The sequence below is a fragment of the Nothobranchius furzeri genome, chromosome 15, assembly GCF_043380555.1.
Source record: "Nothobranchius furzeri strain GRZ-AD chromosome 15, NfurGRZ-RIMD1, whole genome shotgun sequence".
Classification (NCBI taxonomy): Eukaryota; Metazoa; Chordata; class Actinopteri; order Cyprinodontiformes; family Nothobranchiidae; genus Nothobranchius; species Nothobranchius furzeri.
In genome coordinates this window covers 24,086,036-24,112,396 of record NC_091755.1, presented here as the reverse complement: position 1 = coordinate 24,112,396, position 26,361 = coordinate 24,086,036, and the positions used below count along the sequence as shown (strand labels likewise).

The window sequence follows — 26,361 nt, the reverse complement described above, 5'->3', positions numbered from 1 at the left end:
AAGCCCTTCAGCAGCCGGTGTTGTGCCATAAATCGACTCGCTGCCAAAAAATGATTAGCCACTGCGGGATCGCGCACAGTTAGGTAATTGCATTTCTAGACGAAATTCCCCAGGATTTCGCCCCAAAACTCGGCATATCTAGCAATATGGACATTCAGAAAGCAGAGATATCCTCTTCTGGTACTTAAACAGATGTTTATCGCGGATAATAGTTTTTCCAGTTCGGAAGTTGTTTTAAGTGTTGCTATTTGTCTTAAACGTTCACAATGAGGATATATTTATCCTTTTTGAAATATTTGCGATTGAAATATTGTTTGTGGTAAGAACTGGCTATCTTTATGTTACAGCCTTGATACTAAAAAATAAATAAAAAATGTAAAATGGCGCCCTGTATTGAATGTAAACGTTGTATAAATGTAAACAAACAATTCTCCAGCGATTAGATTTTTTTCCCCTTCCTTTCTTTAGTCCACTTGACATGGAGCCACAGTTAGTTTGGGGCACATTTTTACTTGAAAAATAGTATTTAAACTGATCAAGCTTTGGCTTTAATGACACTGTGTAGGTTATCTATACATTACGTTGCTCTATTTAAAAGAAACAAGATAAAAGCAGTTCAGCACATAAAATTAAGATTGTCACTTGCCAAATAGAGACTACACCCTCCTGTTTACCTAAAAGAAACGCCTCAAAATATCTTTAAATTCTTTATTGATGATTTAATTGTAGACAACTAAAATGGCATTTTACTTGCCAAAAAGTGATTGAATCGCTCAGATTTTCATGGAGGCTAAAATTGACCAAATAAGGGTTTTATGTATTATCTGTTGATGTTACTGTACTCATACTGTCTACTGTATCATCATAAACACCCCAAAAATGGCTAAAAACTAAAATAAAAGATAATCTCCCTTGCCAAAAATTGATAACAGTGTCCTGATCACGTGTAAAGGGTTAAATTTACCTAAATATTTCCTTATGTATTATCTCTTGATGTTATTAGTCCCATCACAGGATGCTGGGTCTCTTCCACTTCATAAACACCCCAAAAATAGCAAAAAAAAAGATAATTTCCCTTGCCAAAAATTGATCACAGTGTCCTGGTCACATGTAAAGGGTTAAATTTACCTAAATATTACCTTATTTATTATCTCTTGATGTTATTAGTCCCATCACAGGATGCTGGGTCTCTTCCACATTCATAAACACCTGAAAAATGGCAACAAATGATCATTTCCCTTGCCAAAAATTGATCACAGAGTCCTGGTCACCTGTAAAGGGTTAAATTTACCTAAATATTACTTTATTTATTATCTCTTGATGTTATTAGTGCCATCACAGGATGCTGGGTCTCTTCCACACTCATAAACACCTCAAAAATGGCAAAAAAAAGAGATAATTTCCCTTGCCAAAAATCGATCACAGAGTCCTGGTCATCTGTAAAGGGTTAAATTTACCTAAATATTACTTTATTTATTATCTCTTGATGTTATTAGTGCCATCACAGGATGCTGGGTCTCTTCCACATTCATAAACACCTCAAAAATGGCAACAAATGATCATTTCCCTTGCCAAAAATTGATCACAGAGTCCTGGTCACCTGTAAAGGGTTAAATTTACCTAAATATTACTTTATTTATCATCTCTTTATGTTATTAGTGCCATCACAGGATGCTGGGTCTCTTCCACACTCATAAACACCTCAAAAATGGCAAAAAAAAGATAATTTCCCTTGCCAAAAATTGATCACAGAGTCCTGGTCATCTGTAAAGGGTTAAATTTACCTAAATATTACTTTATTTATTATCTCTTGATGTTATTAGTGCCATCACAGGATGCTGGGTCTCTTCCACACTCATAAACACCTCAAAAATGGCAAAAAAGATAATTTCCCTTGCCAAAAATTGATCACAGAGTCCTGGTCATCTGTAAAGGGTTAAATTTACCTAAATATTACTTTATTTATTATCTCTTGATGTTATTAGTGCCATCACAGGATGCTGGGTCTCTTCCACATTCATAAACACCTGAAAATGGCAACAAATGATCATTTCCCTTGCCAAAAATTGATCACAGAGTCCTGGTCACCTGTAAAGGGTTAAATTTACCTAAATATTACTTTATTTATTATCTCTTTATGTTATTAGTGCCATCACAGGATGCTGGGTCTCTTCCACACTCATAAACACCTCAAAAATGGCAAAAAATAAAGATAATTTCCCTTGCCAAAAATTGATCACAGAGTCCTGGTCATCTGTAAAGGGTTAAATTTACCTAAATATTACTTTATTTATTATCTCTTGATGGTATTAGTGCCATCACAGGATGCTGGGTGTCTTTCACATTCATAAACACCTCAAAAATTGCAACAAATGATAATTTCCCTTGCCAAAAATTGATCACAGTGTCCTGGTCACGTGTAAAGGGTTAAATTTACCTAAATATTACCTTATTTCTTGTGCTGGGTCGTGGGTCCGAGTATGACCCGAGTCGAGCACTTTGGTCGGACTAGGGAGGCTCTGCCGTGCCCCCTGGAGCTCCAAAGGATGACCATTAGTTGTGGTTCTCCCCCGGGCCGTGGGTCAGAGTATGGCCCGAGTCGAGCACTTTGGTCGGACTAGGGAGGCTCTGCCGTGCCCCGATCATAAAGATAACCCTGTTAAGTATACGTTAAGCCAACATATACATTCTACAACCTGGTCAAAAAATAATAATTAAAACATAGCAGACTTTGTGGTTGTGTAATGAGCAGAAAAACTGGTCATGAAACCAATAAACATACCTTGGACCTCAAAACTCTTGGCTTTTCGACGAAAGTTGGACTTCTGTAAAAGAGAAAGACAAGGGGGATATATTCCTTCGTTTTTGAAAGCCAAAATTTGACTATGCAAGGTTGCATCCACCTTGCACTGCGAAATGCGGCGCCATTTGATGCAATTAACCAACTTGCCTACTAATTAACGCTATTGGCCAATGAGCTGTGAGCAAAGTTTGTTGCCTTGAAACAATTCAGCCTAACATAATAACAAATCTTTAAACAAAAACAAAAGAAAGTGAAATATATACACACACACACACACATATATATATATATATATATATATATATATATATATATATATATATATATATATATATATATATATATATAAGCTCAAAAAAGTGAAACTGTCATATTTATTTATTTATTTAGTTAGTTTTTGCCATTTTTGGGGTGTTTATGAATGTGGAAGAGACCCAGCATCCTGTGATGGGACTAATAACATAAAGAAAAAATACAGAAAGTAAAATTTAGGGAAATTTAACCCTTTACACGTGACCAGGACTCTGTGATCAATTTTTGGCAAGGGAAATTATCATTTGGTGCCATTTTTGAGGTGTTTATGAATGTGAAAGACACCCAGCATCCTGTGATGGCACTAATAACATCAAGAGATAATAAATAAAGTAGTATTTAGGGAAATTTAACTCTTTACACGTGACCAGGACACTGTGATCAATTTTTGGCAAGGGAAATTATCATTTGGTGCCATTTTTGAGGTGTTTATGAATGTGAAAGACACCCAGCATCCTATGATGGGACTAATAACATCAAGAGATAATAAATAAAGTAATATTTAGGTAAATTTAACCCTTTACAGGTGACTAGGACTCTGTGATCAATTTTTGGGAAGGGAAATGATCCTTTGTTGCCATTTTTGAGGTGTTTATGAATGTGAGACACCCAGCATCCTGTGATGGGACTAATAACATCAAGAGATAATAAATAAAGTAGTATTTAGGTAAATGTAACCCTTTACACGTGACCAGGACACTGTGATCAATTTTTGGCAAGGGAAATTATCATTTGGTGCCATTTTTGAGGTGTTTATGAAGTGGAAGAGACCCAGCATCCTGTGATGGGACTACAGGTGCTGGCCAGTAAATTAGAATATCATCAAAAGGTTGAAAATATTTCAGTAATTCCATTCAAAACGTGAAACTTGTACATTATATTCATGCAATGCACACAGACCAATGTATTTCCAATGTTCATTACATTTAAATTTGATATTTATAGGTGACAACCAATGAAACCATCAAATCTGGTATCTCAGAAAATTAGAATATTCTAAAGGCCAATGAAAAAATGTTTGTTTCTCTAATGTTGGCCAACTGAAAAGAATGAACATGAAAAGAATGTGCATGTATAGCACTCAATACTTAGTCGGGGCTCCTTTTGCCTCAATAACTGCAGTAATGCGGCGTGGCATGGACTCGATCAGTCTGTGGCACTGCTCAGGTGTTATGAGAGCCCAGGCTGCTCTGATAGTCGTCTTCAGCTCCTCTGCATTGTTGGGTCTAGCGTATTGCATCCTCCGCTTCACAATACCCCATAGATTTTCTATGGGGTTAAGGTCAGGCGAGTTTGCTGGCCAATCAAGGACAGGGATACCATGGTCCTTGAACCAGGTGCTGGTGGTTTTGGCACTGTGTGCAGGTGCCAAGTCCTGTTGAAAGGTGAAGTCTGCATCCCCATAAAGTTGGTCAGCAGCAGGAAGCATGAAGTGCTCTAAAACTTCCTGGTAGACGGCTGCATTGACCCTGGACCTCAGGAAACAGAGTGGGCCAACACCGGCAGATGACATGGCACCCCACACCATCACTGACGGTGGAAACTTTACACTGGACCTCATGCAACGTGGATTCTGTGCTTCTCCGCTCTTCCTCCAGACTCTGGGTCCTTGATTTCCAAAGGAAATGCAGAACTTGCTTTCATCAGAAAACATAACTTTGGACCACTCAGCATCAGTCCAGTCCTTTTTGTCCTTGGCCCAGGCGAGACGCTTCTTGCGCTGTTTCTTGTTCAAGAGTGGCTTGACACACGGAATGCGACACCTGAATCCCATGTCTTTCATGAGTCTCCTCGTGGTGGTTCTTGAAGCGCTGACTCCAGCTGCAGTCCACTCTTTGTGGATCTCCCCCACATTTTTGAATGGGTTTGTCGTCACAATTCTCTGCAGGGTGCGGTTATCCCTAGAGCTTGTACACTTTTTTCTACCACATTTTTTCCGTCCCTTCGCCTGTCTGTTAATGTGCTTGGACACAGAGCTCTGCGAACAGCCAGCTTCTTTAGCAATCACCTTTTGTGTCTTGCCCTCCTTGTGCAAGGTGTCAATGATTGTCTTTTGGACAGCTGTTAAGTCAGAAGTCTTCCCCATGATTGTGGTGCCTTCAAAACAAGACTGAGGGACCTTTTAAAGGCCTTTGCAGGTGTTTTGAGTAAATCAGCTGATTAGAGTGGCAGCAGGTGTCTTCTATATTCAGCCTTTTCAGAATATTCTAATTTTTTGAGATACCAAATTTGGAGTTTTCATTAGTTGTCACTTATGAATATCAAATTTAAATGTAATGAACATTGGAAATACATTGGTCTGTGTGCATTGCATGAATATAATGTACATGTTTCACGTTTTGAATGGAATTACTGAAATATTTTCAACCTTTTGATGATATTCTAATTTACTGGCCAGCACCTGTAATAACATCAAGAGATAATAAATAAGGTAATATTTAGGTAAATTTAACCCTTTACACGTGACCAGGACACTGTGATCAATTTTTGGCAAGGGAGATTATCTTTTATTTTAGTTTTTAGCCATTTTTGGGGTGTTTATGATGATACAGTAGACAGTATGAGTACAGTAACATCAACAGATAATACATAAAACCCTTATTTGGTCAATTTTAGCCTCCATGAAAATCTGAGCGATTCAATCACTTTTTGGCAAGTAAAATGCCATTTTAGTTGTCTACAATTAAATAATCAATAAAGAATTTTAAGATATTTTGAGGCGTTTCTTATAGGTAAACAGGAGGGTGTAGTCTCTATTTGGCAAGTGACAATCTTAATTTTATGTGCTGAACTGCTTTTATCTTGTTTCTTTTAAATAGAGCAACGTAATGTATAGATAACCTACACAGTGTCATTAAAGCCAAAGCTTGATCAGTTTAAATACTATTTTTCAAGTAAAAATGTGCCCCAAACTAACTGTGGCTCCATGTCAAGTGGACTAAAGAAAGGAAGGGGAAACAAATCAAATCGCTGGAGAATTGTTTATTTACATTTATACAACATTTACATTCAATACAGGGCGCCATTTTACATTGTTTATTTATTTTTTTTGTATCAAGGCTGTAACATAAAGATAGCCAGTTCTTACCACAATCCATCTTTCAATCGCAAATATTGCAAAAAGGATTAATATATCCTCATTGTGAACGTTTAAGACAAATAGCAACACTTAAAACAACTTCCGAACTGGAAAAACTAATATCCGCGATAAACATCAGTTTAAGTACCGGAAGAGGATATCTCTGCTTTCTGAATGTCCATATTGCTAGATATGCTGAGTTTTAGGGCGAAATCCTGGGGAATTTCGTCTAGAAATGCAGTTACCTAACTGTGCGCGATCCCGCGGTGGCTAATCAGTTTTTGGCAGCGAGTCGATTTATGGCACAACACCGGCTTCTTCTACAGTCTCTGCCTGAAACGCATGAGTGAAGATGGACATAAGGACGTTTTTTAGACCAAAAGTACAATGACAGAACCCCAGCTTTGATGAGACTGGTTTTGACTCAGGTTTGTGTCTTATTTGAAAACACTTGTTGTGCTGCTGGTTTGCCTAAAGTTAGGTTACTACTGTTGGAGAAAGAATGGGAATATTTACTATCATCTCACACTAAACACTAACAGGAACAATACTCTGCCCTGAAAATCCTTAATATGTAGCTTCAGATTAAAAATTATGTGGTACAAGACCAGGGCCGTGCAGAGACTGACGGGGCGGGTGCTCAAAGTAAAAAAAGGGGCACTTATAGAGCAATCCAATAAGTTAGAAAATTCAGATAATGAGACCCTTGGGTTCAAACAACATAATAAAAATATATAAATTAGTGTCATTAGTGTTAATGTTAGTTCATAAATAATAGTTTTAGTTTTTAAAGCTGACTTGTATCTAGAGATGTTACAACCACACTTTTGCCCCTGATCCGAGTCCAAGTTGTTTGATTTTTGATTATCTTCCAATACCGAGTCCTGTTCTGATACCAGGTGGTGATGCAACACATTATAAAAGAAGAAAGAAGTCATCCTTCTGTCTGTATTTGTCATTTTGTTATTTTAGCCTGAAAAGGTCACTCATTCAGGAAGTACATTCAACAGAAATCAAGATACTGTATTGCTATTGCACAGGTGTACAACCAAAGATATTTTGTGCTTACTAAAGACAGCTCTAGTAAGAGGTAGTAAAATATATGCAACCACAGAGACTTATCCATTGTGATCTACGGCTATGTTAGCTGAGATCTTTTTCCTGTTAGTAGGAAATTCTTGATCCCATTCCATGTTCTCACTGAACTTAACACTAAACATGAGAGCTCTGCTACCAACCTAACAACACCCTTTACACAAAGGCACCATCATCACATACGTGGCAGGAGTCTCAGAGAAACTTAGAAGAATCTTCTCCAAACACAACATCCCGGTAAACTTTATACCCAACAACACCCTCAGACAGAACCTGGTCCATCCAGAAGACAAAACACCCAAACAGAAGCTCAGTGGGGTCGTTTATGCAGTCCAGTGTAGGAGCACTGTCCAGATGTTTACATTAGAGAAACTAAACAACAATTACACAAGAACATAACACAACACAGGAGAGCCACCTCTTCAGGTCAAAACTCTGCAGTCCACCTTCACCTGAAGGACAAGGGACACACCTTTGAAGATGACAAAGTCCACATTCTGGACAGAGAAGATAGATGATTTGAGAGAGGAGTAAAATAAGCTATCTATGTCAAAACGTGAAAACCCCACTTTAAATAGGGGCGGGGCTTAGATTTCACCTTTCCAGAACCAATAATGCAGCTTTGGTCAAGGTCAAGGTCAATTTTACTTACAGAGCGCATTTACAGCAGCAAAGCTACACCAAAGCGCTGTACAAGGTAAAACAAAAAAAGATACAACAAATCAACAATAAAAACCTAAAATAAGATGAGCACACAACAGTCACAATCTGTGATAAAAACTGTTAAAAACTATTACGATGCTCAAGTCAACCTGCATTAAAAGCCAAATCAAAAATTGCATCTTAAGAAGGGATTTAAAATGGTCTAGATTCTGTGTGGTCCTGATGTTGAGAGGTAGCTTGTTCCACAGTTTGGGCCCAACCACAGAGAACGCTCTGTTTCAGCGAGTCTTGTGGCGGGTTTTTGGAACTGTTAAAAGAGCTTGAGAGCTGGACCTCATGGTTCTGGCAGGGACGTAAGCAGACAGCAGCTCAGAGATGTAAACTGGGGCCAGGCCATGAAGGGATTTAAAAACAAAAAGTAAAATTTTGAAACGGATCCTGTAAGAGACAGGAAGCCAATGGAGAGAGGCCAGAACCGGGGTTATGTGATCCCGCTTGCTGGTTCCAGTCAGCAAGCGGGCCGCTGCATTTTGGACCAGCTGAAGTCGGTGTGGGGAGGACTGGTCCAGGCCAGAATACAGGGAGTCGCAGTAGTCCAATCGGCAAGACCGAACAGGTGGATGACATGTTCGAGGACATTAGCAGGAAGGTATGGCTTCACCTTTGCTATCTGCCTTAAATGATAAAAACCTGATTGGACCACTGCACTCACCTGTCTGTAAAGATTAAAAGAACCGTCTAAAAACACACCAAGGTTTTTAACACAGGCTTTTAGAAAACCAGAACAAGGACCAAGAGGACCAACAGCGTTGTTTAAAAGATTAGAACTTTTTTTGAATCTCATTCAGTTTCAGTCTAGGTCACATCTTCCTGCATCTAATCAACACGATGACTCACCATCAATAGAGGCTAACGACTCATCAGGAGATGGAGAGGCGGGGTACTCAGAGTAGTTTCTGCTCTTTAAATAACAACAGACAGCTACAGCTTATGAGCTTGACTCTCCCATGTTCCAGTTAGAACTGACAAAGCTCCTCAGAGGAGAAGTGAAATGCTTTAAAGAAACCAAAGAAGTCCAGTTGCCTTCATCTGAACTCTTTGGAGTAATAGTCAATAATAAAAAATACTTAATAAAGTAATAAAATGTATATAATTATGCTCACATTCACTTTTACCATCTCTTTGTGGGAGGCGGAAAATTTATCACGTTTAACCCTCTTATGACCATAAATATAACAAGTATTTTTTTGTTTATGGCTTTAAAATTGTAATAAAAGTGTAAAATGTTTGTAACTCTGCTCCTTTTTTCAGAACAACCTCAGCTTTCAGTGTCTGGTTTGTATTTAGTGTTTATGTTTATTAAAGTCTGTAAAACTGCAGCTTAAATGAAAAAAAAAACAGATTTGAATTTTCTTTACATTTATTACTAAACAGGAACTTCAAAATGACTTGAGCAAACTATGTCAAAAGAACTACCGGTATTTAAATTCAGAACTGTGTTGCAAACACTCAGAAAACAGTGTGACACCTGACCTCATGTTAACCAGTTTAATGACTGCAGCCTGTCTGTGACCACAGGTCTACGCTCTGGTCCAGAGAACGGGATACAGTAAAATAAATACTAGGTATCATAAAATAACACCCACAGGCTACTTCACAGCTGTAGCTACATTTCTACCAGCATCATAGGCGTCATTTTAACCGGGGACACCGGGGACATGTCCCCGGCAAAATTTGTAATTGGCAGCTGTGTCCCCCCCACTTTCAAAAAAGCCTGCTGATGAGGATTTTTGTTTTACCAGCTCAGATCTTATACCAGGGGTCGGCAACCTGTTCCCATCAAAGAGCCATTATTACCCATTTCCCATAGTAAAGAAAACACCGCAGCAGTCGCATAGTTGTGGGCGGGGCCTAGCCTCAGACAGCAGAGAGCTGCTCACAACCAGGTGACAGCAGCCGGTACCATGGGCGTCGCACCCGTGGGGGATTCAACACCCACACTTTTCCAGCTATTTTGCTCATCTCCACACCAGTCTGTTTTCTTTATGTTGCACTCACTCTGTTTGCCTCATCTCCTTCTTCACCTCCGCTTCTGACAGCCGATGTTGGGTTTCCAGGAGAGCAGGAGAGGGAGGGACGGAAGAGCTCGACTGAATTCATAATTTTACATCTTGACATTAGCTGTACAAAGTCTGAGTTTGACAAAGTGAAGAACAACCATTTGCAGAGGTTTATAATAGGCGCGGCGCCAGGTTTTCATTTTTGGGTGGGCCAAGGTAATTTTGGACGGACCTTAATAAGCTGTGACTTAGTGAGGCAGGCAGGTCGCGCTAGAAAATTTTGTTTAAAAAGACGTCATAAATGTGTTCCCCCGTCATTTTTATTTATAAAATATGAAGTAAAAACTCCCAATTTAATTTTCATTCATTTGTCATTAATATGTAGTCTACACCCGTGCGTTAAGTGGACCATCTTCCAGTAAACGCAAAGCATCCAGCCCACCTCTCCAAATGCGTAAAATGTGCATCAGCCGCTAGTTAGGCGTGCCGCGCGCACCGTCAGCTATCGGCCCAGACGAGAGCAGAGCAACTAGAGAAAGAATAGAGGATAATTCTGTCTGGATGTGGATGGAGATTACATTTTACAGCAGCCTGATCATCATTTAAATAAGTAAACCATCACCTGTCTTCTAGTCCATGCTATCAGCATTATTTTATCTGGTGTGTGTGTGTGTGTGTGTGTGTGTGTGTGTTCCACTTCAAACACTGGTCTAACCAACCAGACCAGTGTGTCCAGTAACACATTAATGTTACAATTAAACAGTTTCACTTCATGTAGGCTAGGAACGTTTCACCTGCCGTGGCCCGACCGCTTCTGCTCCACATAAACTTTGTGCGTGATCAAATGTCTCTACAGCTGCTTTCTGAGCTGAAGAGGCGACTGGATGCGTCATGCGTCTCCATATTGGAGACGGGAACAAGCGCTGTTCAGCCAAACTTTCATAATTTCATAAAAATAACATTTTTCCAAGTGACACATCCCTCAGAGAGACCGGGTTTCCAGACCGCTTCAGTGGGAGGAAATGAACGAACATCCTTGAGTTTATCCGTCAAAATAAACAGTCAAATGGAAATATCTGTAACCTGTCATTTAACTGTTTTGCCTTCCTGTGAAGATTGTTGCAAAGAGAAACAATTAAACTTGATTAACCCCAGAGCCACGCGCACTGCGCTGTACGTCGTGACTGTAAATGAGGAGGAAACGATTTAATCGGATCCTTTTCTTTTCAACATGGTTTAATGTAAAGTTTCATTCAGTACAAACTTTAGTTATACCAATATAACGAGACAGAGCCTGGATTTGGATTCTGAACAGTTTAAACATGTTTAAAACGGAGACATGCGTGACGCGTCTAAAATTCGCACCTGCTCCGCTATTATGGAAATTAAAATAACAAGATGAATAGCATGAACTTATTTTAGGCACAGACAATATCCTCCACACTTTTGAAAAGTTTGCAACGCGCCTAGTCGCTCGTGTACGTCAAAGTTATCTTTCGTAAGAAGATAATCAATAAAACGATTTATATAAAGTGGATCCAGAAGTTGTAGCCTGTCTCTGCCGACAATATTTTGATATTTTTCACCCTGTTGGTGGTTTTACTGAGCAGGTGCCACTTTTGTCACGCGATTCTTTTTAAAACATGTTTAGACTGTTCAGAATACAAATCCGGGCTCTGTCACGTTTGATTGTTGTAATTAAACTTTGTAGGTGGGGGAGGTCAGAAAGCAGCTCAGAAGCGCCGATATGATTACGCACAAGCGTGACGCGTCAACCCGGTCTCACAGTAAGACTGGGTTGGACCTGTTCAGGTTTACGCAGACAATCTTTACATTTAGAATTGGCATACAGATGTAAAATTAATGCAGTAAAATATAAAGCATTTTATTTAAATATCCATTCATTATTTTAAAAGTACAGAGAGCCGCATCAGATGGATGGAGGAGCCGCATGCGGCTCCAGATCCGCGGATTGCCGACCCCTGTGCTAGCCTACTTTATTGTCCCCAGCAATTTTTAAACCCCACTCAAGTGTATGGTTATTGTCCCCAGCAATTCTGAAAACAAACTGACGCCCTTGACCAGCATTATGAAGATCAATAAGCAGATAAAAGGTTAAATGTAAATATTTCATTACAAAAAGTCAACTAATAAAATTCTGCACTGATAACATTATATTTTCAGCTAAATAAATATTTATTGTACGTATAAATAATGCTGGAATGAAGCTGAATCATTTAGTAAACAGGTGAGTGTTCAAATAAAAACCAGTGTGACTTTAATCTGTCCCTCCTCATGTCACCATCTACAGAAACAGCCTTCTGGGACACCTGACCAACCAGGTGGATTTTATTTGTGGCGTTTCCATAACTTTATAAATGCTGCTGATGAAGATGATCAGATCATCTCCTCCTTTCGGTTCTCGCCCTCCCGTCGCGGTTCGCTACGTTTCTTTCTGTGACGCTGCAAAGCTGGTTTCCTTCTAACAGCGATTTTTGGAGTAAAAGGACTAACATCATGTAATACCTCGTTGGAAAGCTCGTTTTATGTACTTTTAGAAACCGTTTGAATTATTTTTATTCGATTAGTAATTCAGAAGTTATGACCCGGAGAATCTAAAGTGAGACATTGATTCTTTGAGTTTCTGCAACACTTCAGGAGAAGTCTCTCTCATGTCTCATTTTCTGTCCCAGACATGCAGCTACCTGACTCTGCTCCACACACACTAACCACGGACTCAAACTCACGTAAACAAAAGCTCTGATATTAAAATCTATCCAGCTGACGTGAAGCAGGCAGAAAAAAAACTTACAGGTAGATGAACGCAGGCTCCTGTCCGCAGGGAAAACACCGGTCTGTAGTCTCAACAAGGTAGAGCGACAGTAAGGACAACCAATCACTCGTTAGTATGACGCGGCAGAGCCAATCAGTGAGTTTGTAGGCGGGTCTAAGGGAAAATAGCCTTCAGCTTGAGGCGGCTGCCTCTGCATGGTCCTAGTGCCCGAATGTAACACAGTATAACAGTTTTGTACGGTAAAATCTGACGAACGACCGGAAAAAGGGCACTTTGGGAACTTCGGACAAAAGGGGCAGGGTCTCAAGCACCCTCCGCACCCCCCTCTGCACGTGCCTGTACAAGACAAATATATATGATGTTGACTAGTGCGTGTCACGTGTGTGTGTGTGTGTGTGTGTGTGTGTGTGTGTGTGTGTGTGTGTGTGTGTGTTTGTGTGTATGTGTGTTAAGCCCCGGATCTTCTTCAGTCCTAAATCCGACCCTGATGTTGAGTATTTGTGTTGAGGCCTATGGTTGAGGCTTAGAGGGTGCTGGTGATGTCAGTTTGTGAGATTTGTGGCAGATACGGGCTCAATACTGTAGTTTGTGGTTTGGAGGGTTAAAAGATTCACTTAATCAGGGTCCTGGTGAATGCTTTTCCTCTTTACCTTTGGTCAGGTTTGTTTATGGCAGTACAGATTTGGAGATGTTTTTGGTGCTGATGAAAGCATGAATCAGCATATTTTTCTCCGTTTACATCAAGAAGCAGAAACTGTAAAAGAAGAAGGCTGGTTTGTCTGGATTCACAGCAAGATGGGCACATTAGCACAAAATGTACATGATGTTTAGCATCAGATTTAATAGGTCTGGGTTTGCACGAGCTGGATGAGTTGTGTCTGCTCTACAAACGACTTTTTAAAAATTAAAACCAGATTTACTTCCAACAAAAAGCTGCTGTTTTAAAATAAATCTCCACTTTCATTCACTATAAGCTACTTTAGCTGGGAAGGGACCCTAAAAAGAAGATTTGGATGGTTTTAGTTTAAATAAACTCTGTAATAGCTTATAAAAATATTCCTTTCCTGGAATGTTGGTTACTGAATCTGAATCCCTAATTGACAAAACACAGAAAATGCACTGGACACACAAACGGAATCATTTCACTTTGCGAGTCATTTAGAAAAAGAATAAAAAGAACATTTAATGTTCATTATTATATCTTTTTGTGATTCTTTCCCATTTTGCTGCAGACCAAGCCCTGGGAACTATCATTCCCCACAGCTTCTAAGGATTTCATTCGGTCTCGGCAGCCAAAAGCTTGATCATTTCCAGGAGGAAGCCACACGGCACCAGCTCTAACAGTGCTGCGTGGTTTCAACAGAAAGAAGCTGCTGATGGTTTGGTCCTGTGTGGTGTCACAGAGGGTGTGGCACGGCACTGCTAAAGCCACACATCTAAAGTTAAACTGCAGCTGGTCAGTTCTGGGCAGACTCCTGTTAGTCAAATGTGGCCCGCAGCTGACTGGATCCCAGTCGGACGGCTGCCACTCTCCCCAGTGGGTCTTGTTGCATCATGCTTCTTGTCCTGGTCGGTACTCACTCACACATCCTGTGAGCACAGCTGATGCAGTCTTCCCTGTGATGGATGTGGTCAGCGTAATGACCACTGGTCACTACTGGAAGTTGATGGGTGGACTAATGCAGGTGTATTTCTAAAGTCCACCTGTCTGCCAGCTTATTTCAGTCTATCCTTGGCATGCATTCATTTATAGCTGAATATGAATATTCCAAGAAGGAAAAATGCAACTATTTTATCCTTTTTTTAGGGACTCTTACAGAAGAAAATGAAAACGTCCTCAAGCAACCTCACCACTCACACATAAACACACACAGCTTGTATTTCTTTTTAATGTGCTGGGGTTGCACCCAGCTCCTGATTTTTTTATGTGTGACTTTGCTGATGGTATTTAAGTATTATCCTTAGTGGCTTCTGTCAAATGGAAACCAGATGGAAAACATCTGGTTCTTCCATCTGGTGCGAGGGAAATCAATGCTTCCATGTGTGCTTGTGTCCCCTAATGCTACTGCTGCACTGACGTCTATGCATGACCTCCGTGTTTGTGTCCACTTTTCATTAAAATAATAACTCAGGAACACCAAAGTGCTCATTTGGGACTGCGCTGGAGTGGGATTGGTGTGACTATTTATTTTCCAAAGTCTGTGTCTGAGAAAGACATCCTAAGAGCAACAAACTGGTTTTAGGGTGTTGGTTGATGGTCACCCAAGGAAGCTTTTAATAGAGGATGACTCCCGACTTTATTTTGGCTTGCCATGTTTCCAGGTTTGACGGAGGTGCCGAAGAATATTCCCTCTGACACCAAATTCCTGGATCTGCAGAACAACCGTATCACAGAGCTTAAGGAGAATGACTTCAGAGGCCTTACCAACCTTTACGTAAGACACAAATCGTTATTGCTAATCGTTAACTTAAAATGACAGCGTGTAGTTTCCTACACTTAGGCTCTGATTGGCCAAAATACATAGCATCTCTTTTTCGATTCTGTTCTTTCACGTGTGTTTTGGAAAAAGTTTAGCAGCCTTGCTATTAAATTTGTGTTTCTTACTGCCTAAATGTTTTTGAACGTGGTAACGTAACTTCCGTAAGTCGTACATCCTGCCAGTCGTCTAGTCAACGAACATCATCGATAGGCACAGGACCCCGAGCCACCCAGAAGGAAACACGGTATCTAATACGGTGTCCCCCAAATACACTAGACCTGTGCCCTATGTACTTTAGATCTGATTTTTATGGTTATATGTTATGACTGGGCATCAGTTTATTCCTTTTCAACGTTTTGATGGATATTTCCAAACATTAAAGGTAAAACTACTCATTGCCACTTTAATGTCTCTCAAAGATGTGCAGCTGCAGCTTTTATTTGGCTTCAGTGATGTGGAGTAGCAGTGTCATCTACATTAATTTCTTCTTCTTTCTTCCATCTTAGCATTCTTCTGAAGGGTTTAATTGTATTAAAGGTTGCTTTTAAAGCCTAATCAACTGTCTTATAGCATATTAGTTTACAGAAGTAGAAGCAAAGGCTACATAAACCGATTTTTGTGCACACATTTTTTTATTTCTTTTTTTCCCCCTCTTCCGGCTGCCCACGTTCTCACATGAATCAGAAACCTGATAAGAAGCCTTTTCTCCTTGGTTGGTATGTTTTTTAGGCCCTGTCTGTGAGGAACAACAAGATTTCCAAAGTCCACCCTAAAACATTCGCCCCTTTGAAGCGCATGCAGAAGCTTTACTTTTCAAAGAATCTGATGTCCACCATCCCCAAAAATCTGCCTGCCTCCCTGGTGGAGCTGAGGATCCACGAGAACCGCATCAAGAAGGTGGCAGCTGGAGCCTTCTCTGGACTGGGCAACATGAACTGCATAGGTTAGAGTTGCTGATGACTTTTACAACCTGGGCCATAATCTGTGGTACTCGCCTATGCCACTGTAAAGCACTAGATTTAGCAAATTAAAAGGAATAAAGTTTGTTTGATGCCACAAATACTCTAATTTTCTTACAGAAATGGGAGCTAACCCCATCCAGAACAGCGGTTTTGAGCCAGGAGCTTTTAAAGGACTGAGACTGAATTTTCTACGCATATCAGACGCCAAACTAACTGGAGTTCCAAAAGGTAAAAATATTTTTTTCCTTTTTACTTTTTAGATAAGTGTGGAATGTCTGCGTAATATATTTCACAAAATGTTCTTTTTAGATAAAATGTCATTTTTATAATGAAAACTTGAACAATTTTGAACTATTTTAAACATTTCTTCCTGAAATGAAGACTTACAGGTTTAACGTGTGGCTTTTAGATCTCCCAGATAGTCTACACGAGCTCCATCTGGACCACAATCAGATCCAGGCTGTGGAACTGGAGGACCTTAGCCGCTACAAGAACCTCTACAGGTTGGTTTTAGGCCTAAACACAACACTGTTGCACCCTAGAAGCCTTAGCAGGCATACTAGAGAACAATTACAGTACATTCAGTCTGCTGTGTCAATTATAAGGAATGTGTTTTCTGTGTCTTAATGAAATGCTGTGATGTGGTTTGGTGACACGCTCTCCTGTTGTTTTTTGTAGCTGATTTTAGGGAGAGTTTAAAACCATAGAGAGGTGGGAATATTCATGGTGACAGTTTGCAAAATCAAAAATAAACTAAATGCAGCAAAGGACGATTTATAAGGCACAATTTTATTTTCTAAATACAAATATTAGCAATATCTTTTAATGAGTTTCCTATCATTCTCTGTCAATATCTACTATTTTTGTCTTTGTTTTACTTTGGATGTTAAAAAAAGTTTAAAGGTACAACATGTGAGAATTTTACAATGAATTGATCACAAAACAGTCTAAAGTCTCATGTCTCAGTCATGGTTGATGGAAGGTTGCATTGAAACAGATTTCCTTCTCAGCTGGCTGGATGGAGGCCAATGTTTGTCCTTTTAAAAAAGCCAAAAAAGGGACATGGCCTAAACACAACACTGTGCTTACAATCTGTTCTGACTCCGTACTTCCTCGTTCCTGAGCAAATGTGTGTCAAAAAGTTGCCAATTCTTCAACATAAACACTGCACCGGCATTTGTAATTTGACACCGGCCAGCAAAGAGCACCAGACGTTTTTTCTCGACATCCTTTTGTTCTATGCTAATATTGAGTAAAGCAGGATGGAGGCTAATGTTGAGCTAATAATGCTAATGGTGAATTAAGCCCTTTTTAGAAGACACACCATGCTGGCAAATCAGTGTAGTACTGCCACCGTGGTGGGTCTTATGAACGTGTCGTGGCAGCATGAAATTTTTGGAATGGGATTTTGCGGCATTCGTGCCGCCACGCTTGGTTATATTACTGCAACGCTGGACTTGTGAATGCATGTTACGCCATGGTGCAACAGAGGGAGGTGTCATGATCACGTGGGGAGTTATTGTCAAGCTCCGGCTGGCTACTATATTAAAAATGAAAGTAAAAATGGGTTGTAAGTTTTGCTTATTTAACAGAACCAGCTAAGATGATAAACCGGAGTGATGTAGAGCTCCAGGATTTTCTCTTCATAAGAGCAAATTGGTGGCATTGTTCTCTAAAACAGGCATTAGAAACAAATAGTCATCTCTAAAAAAAAACCTCAAGTTACTGTTTCTATTACCATTAACTGAATATTACAATAAAATGTATTTATTTACTTACTTGTCTTTGCTCATCATCTAGAATCTTCTGGTGCTGATCTCTAACTGGCAACCGCCATGAAACTAATGTTTGTTTTGATACATGGCATGCAATACCCAAACCTGACCACAAGATGTATTTTTTACTTAATGCACCTTTAATTATTAGAGACTATTCTTCTCACATGTCAAATATTCCTTTTAATAAGTTGAAATGTGTACAAAATTTTCTTTGAGGACAATACCTCTTCCAGATTTCCATCACATTGTGACCTCCTCGATGAAAAAAAATTGAGATTATTTTTCCAAAGTTCTGCAAACAAACCTCTTATATAGTCGTTATAGTTTAAGAATTAAAAATTACAAAATACACACAGCCAAATTAATTGACTTCCACTGTATATTCCCTCTCCAAAACAAGGGAAAAAAAGGACCCTTATAGGGATACTAAGCCATTTTAGCTGGCTTTTAGCACCCCCTACTGTTCATTAGTCAAACCAAAAGTGAAACTTATCTCCTCGCTGTGAGTTTGTCTTTTTAACACCTTAATCTAACTGCTGAAATGTCTCCTCAGCCTTCATTCATTTCTACAAGGGTGATTTATCACTAAATCAAACAAATCATCTGTGTTCATGGTCTAAAACATGCAGGAAGCGTGCTGGAACTAGACGGCAGTGCACTAACATGTCAGCTTACCAAGTCCAACGGGAAACGGACTGTGCATATTCTGGCCACAGAAGGCAGTGGGACTCTGCCTGTAAAGGGTCACTGTAGCAAATACTGGTCAAAGAAAATGACTTAAAACATGAAAAGGTTGCATAGTTTGGCTTTAAATGTTATAAAATGTATATATTTATCAACCAGGAAATGATTCCAATTCTCTCAATGTAATAAACAGTTTTTTTGCATGATGCATGTTTTGTTCTTTTCTACTTCTCATCACCCTCCTCTTGGACAGACTTTTGGCTGATGATACTAATGGGTCACGAGCAGCAGCCTTAACTTTTATTTTAACCATAATTATTATACGAGCACACTCCAAGTACTTTCTTCTTGTCTTGTTTTCTCCAGATTGGGTCTTGGTTTCAACCACATCCGTAACATAGAGCAAAGCAGCCTGTTATATCTGCCCAGGCTGCGAGAGCTGCACCTGGACAACAACCGCCTCACACACGTTCCCCAGGACCTTCCAAACATGAAATACCTGCAGGCTAGTTTAACCTTTGCTTCATTTTTAAGCAGTTTTGAGTATCCAGACCCTTCGTAACATTTTGTTTTTATGCAGGTGGTGTACCTCCACTCCAACAACATCAGCCAGGTGGGTGTGGATGACTTCTGCCCTCGTGGATTTGGCATGAAGAAGGCATTCTATAACGGCATCAGCCTGTTTGAAAACCCTGTCAACTACTGGGAGGTGCAGCCGGCGACGTTTCGCTGCGTGGGCGACCGGTTTGCCATTCAGTTTGGAAACTACAAGAAATAAAAACAAGGAGATGCTGAGCATTAAAATAAACAGAATGAGGGAAAGGTGATAAGGAAAAAGAAAATAATTTAATAAAACTTGACACACAGCAGGAAGGGAGTTTATATGATATTTTCATTATTGTTATATTTGTGGAGGGGGAGTGTGATAAGGAAGACGGGCAATAAAGTTGTTTTAAAAATGAGTGAAAAATTGTCCCTTAACTTGAAATGAGCTGAGATCCAGAACCTGTTCGGTGCCTGTTTGTGCTTTTAAAAATGAAGGTTTTTTTCATCTGAAACTGATTAAAGAGAGTAGCTTGTTTGGTGAGTTTCTTTACCCACCAACTCATGAAATATTGAAAACTTGTGAAGCATTTCATTCCAGTTTTTCACCACAGTTGTCCTTGTAATAGAGGTCATCCTTTTTTAAAATCTTTCTAGTTCAAATGATTAGTGATTATAGAAAGCAATGCATTTTAGGATGTTTTTATACACATAAAAGGTGCTTTATGACGTCCTGTGTGTGTTTGTGTGCTGATTTGATCATAACATCTTTTCTTCCTGTTTCACTGAGCTGAAAACCTGAAGTCTGGGATCGTGAAACACTTAATCACAGAATGTGATTTTCCTCAGACACAAAAAGATAAATGTTTAGTTAGTAAATGAAAAAAGGAGAAGGCGTGTCCTTTAAATGAGGCAGAAAATACTTTTGTTTTTCATTTTTGATTTTGAGTTTAGTCTGCATTGTTCTTGATTATCAGTGATACTTAACTACAGTATTCCTTAGGAGGACTCTGAGCTGGTGGGGGTTTGCTCCAGACTGAGTAAACACACCTGCTTGGTGTGTTTACACCATGCAACATACAATAGTAGTGTTCATGCATTGTTTTGCACAGTTTTCTGTCCTGCTTTTTTCTGCTTTGGGAGAGGGGGGGGGGGTTATGGGGTGGGATGTGGCCTGTTTACAGCTGTAGCCATTCGTATTATGTCTCTGTAACCTGAAAACTTACTGCTGCATGTGAATAAAGACTTTTTTTTGGGCCTGCTGCATTCAGTAAAGAGAAAAGCCAACACCCACCGTGTTAGAAGCTGTGTGAGAAATAAAGAAAAAAACAAAACAGAAAAACTGATTGTGAGTGAATTTTAAATGAAGTAAACCTAGATACATAAATAAATAAACACGCACATTGCTGTCACATCTAAGTTAAATATCCATGCTGTACTGCTGGGATATAAAGTAGAACAATCACTTATTATCACTCCTGAATCCATTTACATTATTTTGTTATAATATGAATTTGAGTGTATTATTATCTGCCCTGTAATAACAATGTTAGAAGACCAGTTATTTATCACATTTATGTGAACACATATTTACTTAATTATGATGCAGAAATAGAATCATTTACAGCAATTATCTTCTCATGTGCCTTCTTTGTACATTTCTTTTTAGATACAGTAATGGCGCTTAAACATTGTAAACTCAAAAATAAGAATATATGCACATTTTGTATCCAAAAGTAAAAGCAATTCTTTGAATTAGGTCAAATTTGTTGTTTAATTAAACCACTTGTTCCAACAGAGTAAGACATTTATAAAACGTACAGTTAATGAGTTTGATAAATTGCAACATTTTTGCTCCAGACACAGAAAATTACAGTAACAATCCCAGAAATAATCAATTCAGCTATTATGCAAATAAATTAGCATTGCTTATGGCAGCAATTCTTTCAGTTAGTATATAAAAAATGTATTTTAGAAATTACTTTGTTCATATTTTTTGGATTTCTGAAGATTATCTGAGATCCCAAACTTATTATTATTATTATTATTATTATTATTATTATTATTATTATAGTAATTAGGTTAGGGTCCTCCAAACCCCAACTTTTTAAGGTTATCAGTAGTTATTTAATTATGAGATAAATTATTATTTTTTAAAACGATCAAACATTTTTAGGACGAAGGGGCGGCTGTAAGAACTTCTAGAACCTCATGATAAACTAGAAAAATTGCATTTGTTGCACAAATGCTGTTTGAATGCTGGATAGCTGAAACTGTAAGCTGAAGCTGCCGAACAGCTCAACTGAAGCTGAAACAAAGCAGAACTGTCAAAATGAGCTGAATGTATTTAAAGATTTAGAAGCAAAAATCACCAACAAGTGTAATAAAGCTCAGAATATAGGCGAAGAATGGATAAAAATGCTAAACAGCAGACAATTTTAATCTTTGAACATTTATTAAAAACTCGAAATTTGAAATGTTAAACAGCTGGCATTTGAATGAGAATAGTTTAACGGGTACATTTTTACAATTGGCTGGACTGTGAATTTAGAAATATTTGCTGATATCTGAAACTGATAGATTAACATATGTTCAGATTTGATATGGGATGGATGAAGGGTTGGATAAATGAAATAATGGATGGATTGTTGGATGGATGTTAGATGGTTTATTGGATGGATGGATGGATGGATGGATAGATAGATAGAAGTATGTATGGATTTATATATAGATGGATGGATTCCTTAGGCCAAGCTGATCAATTTGATGTCTCACATGCGTGGGTGTGTAATTCCATCTAGCCAGAAGATGATTGATCTCTCTCAACCAATAAGGGAGCTGGGAGGGAGCGGGGCACTTTCCCACCTTCTGACGGTCAATCAAATTGAACTTATTTCTAGTTTTAAGTACAAACAGTTCAAAAACAGGAGTCTGTTAATGGCTCAATGTTGCCATGGTAACAGATGACAGAAGTCTGCATTAATAAAGCTATGTACAATAACACATGACTCATTTAAACTTTGAATAACATTTCTATATTAAAGTATGTCGATACAGTTGTGTCTAAAATGTTGTTAAATGTTGTTGCTAAGCACGTTGCCATGGTAACGCAGAACACAATATCAAGTTAATACAAGACTCCTGGGACCAAGCAGGTTGAATTGATGTACCATACGTGTGGGTGCACATTTCTTTTTAGACAGAAGACGATTGAAAACTCTCAGCCAATGAGAGAGCAACGAAGGAGGAGGGGATGGTTCCTGCCATCTGACTAGTGTTAAAATGTCAGCTATGCTGCTAGTTTTAAGTGTATAGAGTTTTAAGTGTATAGAGCTGGTTGGTTGGTGTGTTGGTAGGTTGGATGGATGGATGGTTGTTTGGTGTGTTGGTTGGTTGGATGGATGGATGGATGGATGGATGGATTCCTTAGGCCTAGCCGATCGATTTGATGTCTCACATGTGTGGGTGTGTAATTCCATTTAGCCAGAAGATGATTGACCTCTCTCAACCAATCAGGGGGCTGGGTGGGAGCGGGGCACTTTCCCACCTTCTGACGGTCAATCAAATTGAACGTGTTTCTACACACAGAACAAACCATACAATAACACAGTATGTGCAAGCGCTTCACCTTAAATTCTCTTTAATTCTCTTGTATGTTATTTTGTGTGTGTGTGTGTGTCGGGGGTGGGTGGGTGGGGGGGGGGTCATTTTGCCTTGGCCCCCAAAATGTCTTGAAACGGCCCTGGGTGTGTGACTGAGTTTTGAAGGTGATCTGAATTGTATCAAATGTATAAAAATTACATGTGTGTAGTGGAGATAAATCTACCTACATTTTACTTTTCAACACTTTGTTTTGTTTTCTTGTTTTTATTGAACTATTTTCCTGTCCTGTGTCTCTCATCTTCCTGCATCATTTATGACCACATTTGACATACATATTTAAGTTTGTAGAACAAGCGTGAGATAATTGACTTACTGCTGGAAACCGCTGGCTTTTTGATTCCCGCTTCCTGTGAGCCTGCGGGCTGCTGTGAAGCTGTGAGCGAGGCAAAGCCGGCAGCCCCGCCCGTTGGAAACAGCGCGTTTGGACCGACCGTACCAACTTGAGGAATTGGGGGGGATGGACTATAATTTCTCAACAATTAAAAACACATTGTTTTGTAGTTGCAGACTTAACTTTTACGTTGTGGTTTTAGAAGACAATACAGGTTTACTGATAGCATTTATACATTTACAATAACTTTTGAGGGGGGGGGGGGGGGGGGGGGGACAACTTTGTGTGTGTGTGTGGGGGGGGGCGCTTCCCCCCCGTCCCCCCTGGGATCTCCGCCTATGCTCCTGTTAACGAGAGAACCCTTGAAATCTGTCCTTCAGAAGTGAAATTGGACCTGTCAAACTTCTCATCACCATTCGAAAAGTACTGCACCGATTTGAAAAATTCAAAAAGCGTGAGTGGCAGAAGACTTTGATGATCATCTGTGCCGATTTTTATGTGCCTACCATGAATTGTCTAGATGCTATGACGAGAAACTTTTAGCTGTGTGAAGCCGAACTGAGGAGAAAATCTCTCTTCCTTTAACATGGGTTTCAATGAGCGAGAATCTGGCTCTCTCCTCCTTCTGAGGCTTGTAGCTAATGAACGGTAACACTTACAGATAAAATGAAACCCATTCTGAAAAGCTGACAAAAATTCCTACTTTTTGAGTTATAATTTGTTTCGGTAGTCCAAACGGACTGGGCGTAGTAAAGAGTTGTTTACAGAAGATGTGAAGTTCAAAAGTTACAGTGCGGAATTCTTAAGTTAGAGTGAGCAGAGACATTTTTTTAAAATTGAATTTTCTCAAACAAATGAACCGTATGACCACAATGTTTGGAGTACAGTCATGAATTAAAGCTCAAAACGAAGCTATCTTCGTTAGCTGTAAGCCAGCATGTGTCTCATTTCAATCGGACCTACGGTTCTCTCAGGAGAATGCCGGAAATGGAGCAAGGGAGGGTCACTGCTCCTATCTTTCCCCATTATAACTTTTGTGAATTTTTCTGAAAATTTCAAGTCGTACCTCAACTTCTACCTGTGATTTTAGAAAAACCATAAACGATATCAAAAAGCCTCTTTAATATGTTAAACAGGAAAGTCTTGGAAGTTTGTTAAACTTTGAATGAAGTCTCTGAGTTAAAAGGAACCCTATATAGTTTGAGGTAAAAAAAGTGATAGGAATTTGCTGAAAATTGACCAAAGCCATTCATTTCAATGGGAAATTTTTCACAGAAAAAGCTTAATAACTCGAAAAATTTGAAAGATATCAATGCCAAAAGTAATAGCCGGAAAGAGCTTAACGAGCTGAACGTTTTGATATAAAATTGTTGAAATAGCTCAAAATTTGAAGGAGAAGAAGAGGTTCAAAAAGTGTACGGAAGCAGAATAAGAAGAAGCAGAAGAATAAAGATAAACAGGAAAACAATAGTTTGAATGCTTACCAGCATTCAAACCAGCATTCAAACAACTAGAAAAATTGCATTTGTTGCACAAATGCTGTTTGAATGCTGGATAGCTGAAACTGCTGAAGCCGCTGAACAGCTGAGCTGAAGCTGAAACAAAGCAGAACTGTCAAAATGAGCTGAATGTATTTAAAGATGTAGAAGCAAAAATCACCAACAAGCGTAATGTAGCTCAGAATATAGGCGAAGAATGGATCAAAATGCCAAACAGCAGACAAATGTAATCTTTGAACATTTATCAAAAACTCAAAATTTGAAACGTTAAACAGCTGGCATTTGAATGAGAATAGTTTAACTGGTACATTTTTACAATTGGCTGGACTGTGAATTTAGAAATATTTGATGATATCTGAAACTGATAGACGAACATATGTTCAGATTTGATATGGGATGGATGAAGAGTTGGATGAATGAAATAACGGATGGATTTTTGGATGGATGTTAGATGGTTTATTGGATGGATGGATGGATAGATAGAAGCATGTATGGATTTATATGTAGATGGATGGATTCCTTAGGCCAAGCCGATCAATTTGATGTCTCACATGCGTGGGTGTGTAATTCCATGTAGCCAGAAGATGATTGACCTCTCTCAACCAAAAAGGGAGCTGGGAGGGAGCGGGGCACTTTCCCACCTTCTGACGGTCAATCAAATTGAACTTATTTCTAGTTTTAAGTACAAACAATTCAAAAACAGGAGTCTGTTAATGGCTCAATATTCTTCTTTTTATATTCATTCCTATGAGACTTGGTTAAAGTGATTTGTAGTTCCTTGTGTTGCCATGGTAACAGATGACAGAAGTCTGCATTAATAAAGCTATGTACAATAACACATGAGTCATTTAAACTTTGAATAACATTTCTATATTAAAGTATGTTGATACAGTTGTGTCTAAAATGTTGTTAAATGTTGTTGCTAAGCATGTTGCCATGGAAACGCAGAGCACAATATCAAGTTAATACAAGACTCCTGGGACCAAGCAGGTTGAATTGATGTACCATACGTATGGGTGCACATTTCCTTTTAGGCAGAAGACGATTGAAAACTCTCAGCCAATGAGAGAGCAATGAAGGAGGAGGGGGCGGTTCCTGCCTTCTGACTAGTGTTAAAATGTCAGCTATGCTGCTAGTTGTAAGTGTATAGAGTTTTAAGTGTATACAGCTGGTTGGTTGGTTGGTTGGTGTGTTGGTTGGTTGGATGGATGGATGGATGGTTGTTTGGTGTGTTGGTTGGTTGGATGGATGAATGGATGGATTCCTTAGGCCTAGCCGATCGATTTGATGTCTCACATGTGTGGGTGTGTAATTCCATTTAGCCAGAAGATGACTGACCTCTCTCAACCAATCAGGGAGCTGGGTGGGAGCGGGGCACTTTCCCACCTTCTGACGGTCAATCAAATTGAACGTGTTTCTACACACAGAACAAACCACACAATAACACAGTATGTGCAAGCGCTTCACCTTAAATTCTTTTTAATTCTCTTGTATGTTATTTTGTGTGTGTGTGTGTGTGTGTGTGTGTGTGTGTGGGGGGGGGGGGTCATTTTGCCTTGGCCCCCAAAATGTATAAAAATTACATGTGTGTAGTGGAGATAAATCTACCTACATT

At 39.2% G+C, this 26,361-nt stretch overlaps 1 protein-coding gene across 2 annotated transcripts in view; it reads left to right on the top strand.

The window, feature by feature from the left end:
- The window catches only part of bgnb (biglycan b), a 48,597-nt gene extending 28,898 nt beyond the window's left edge, over positions 1-19,699 (top strand). For both annotated transcript variants that reach the window (XM_054735937.2, XM_054735936.2), the window contains 6 exons: positions 15,129-15,241; positions 16,016-16,229; positions 16,366-16,476; positions 16,658-16,751; positions 19,077-19,215; positions 19,291-19,699. In XM_054735937.2, the coding sequence (XP_054591912.1) occupies positions 15,129-15,241; positions 16,016-16,229; positions 16,366-16,476; positions 16,658-16,751; positions 19,077-19,215; positions 19,291-19,488 (869 nt within the window). In that variant the 3' untranslated portion in view covers positions 19,489-19,699. The remainder of the gene's footprint in view (positions 1-15,128; positions 15,242-16,015; positions 16,230-16,365; positions 16,477-16,657; positions 16,752-19,076; positions 19,216-19,290) is intronic.
- The last annotated feature ends 6,662 nt before the right edge of the window (positions 19,700-26,361 follow it).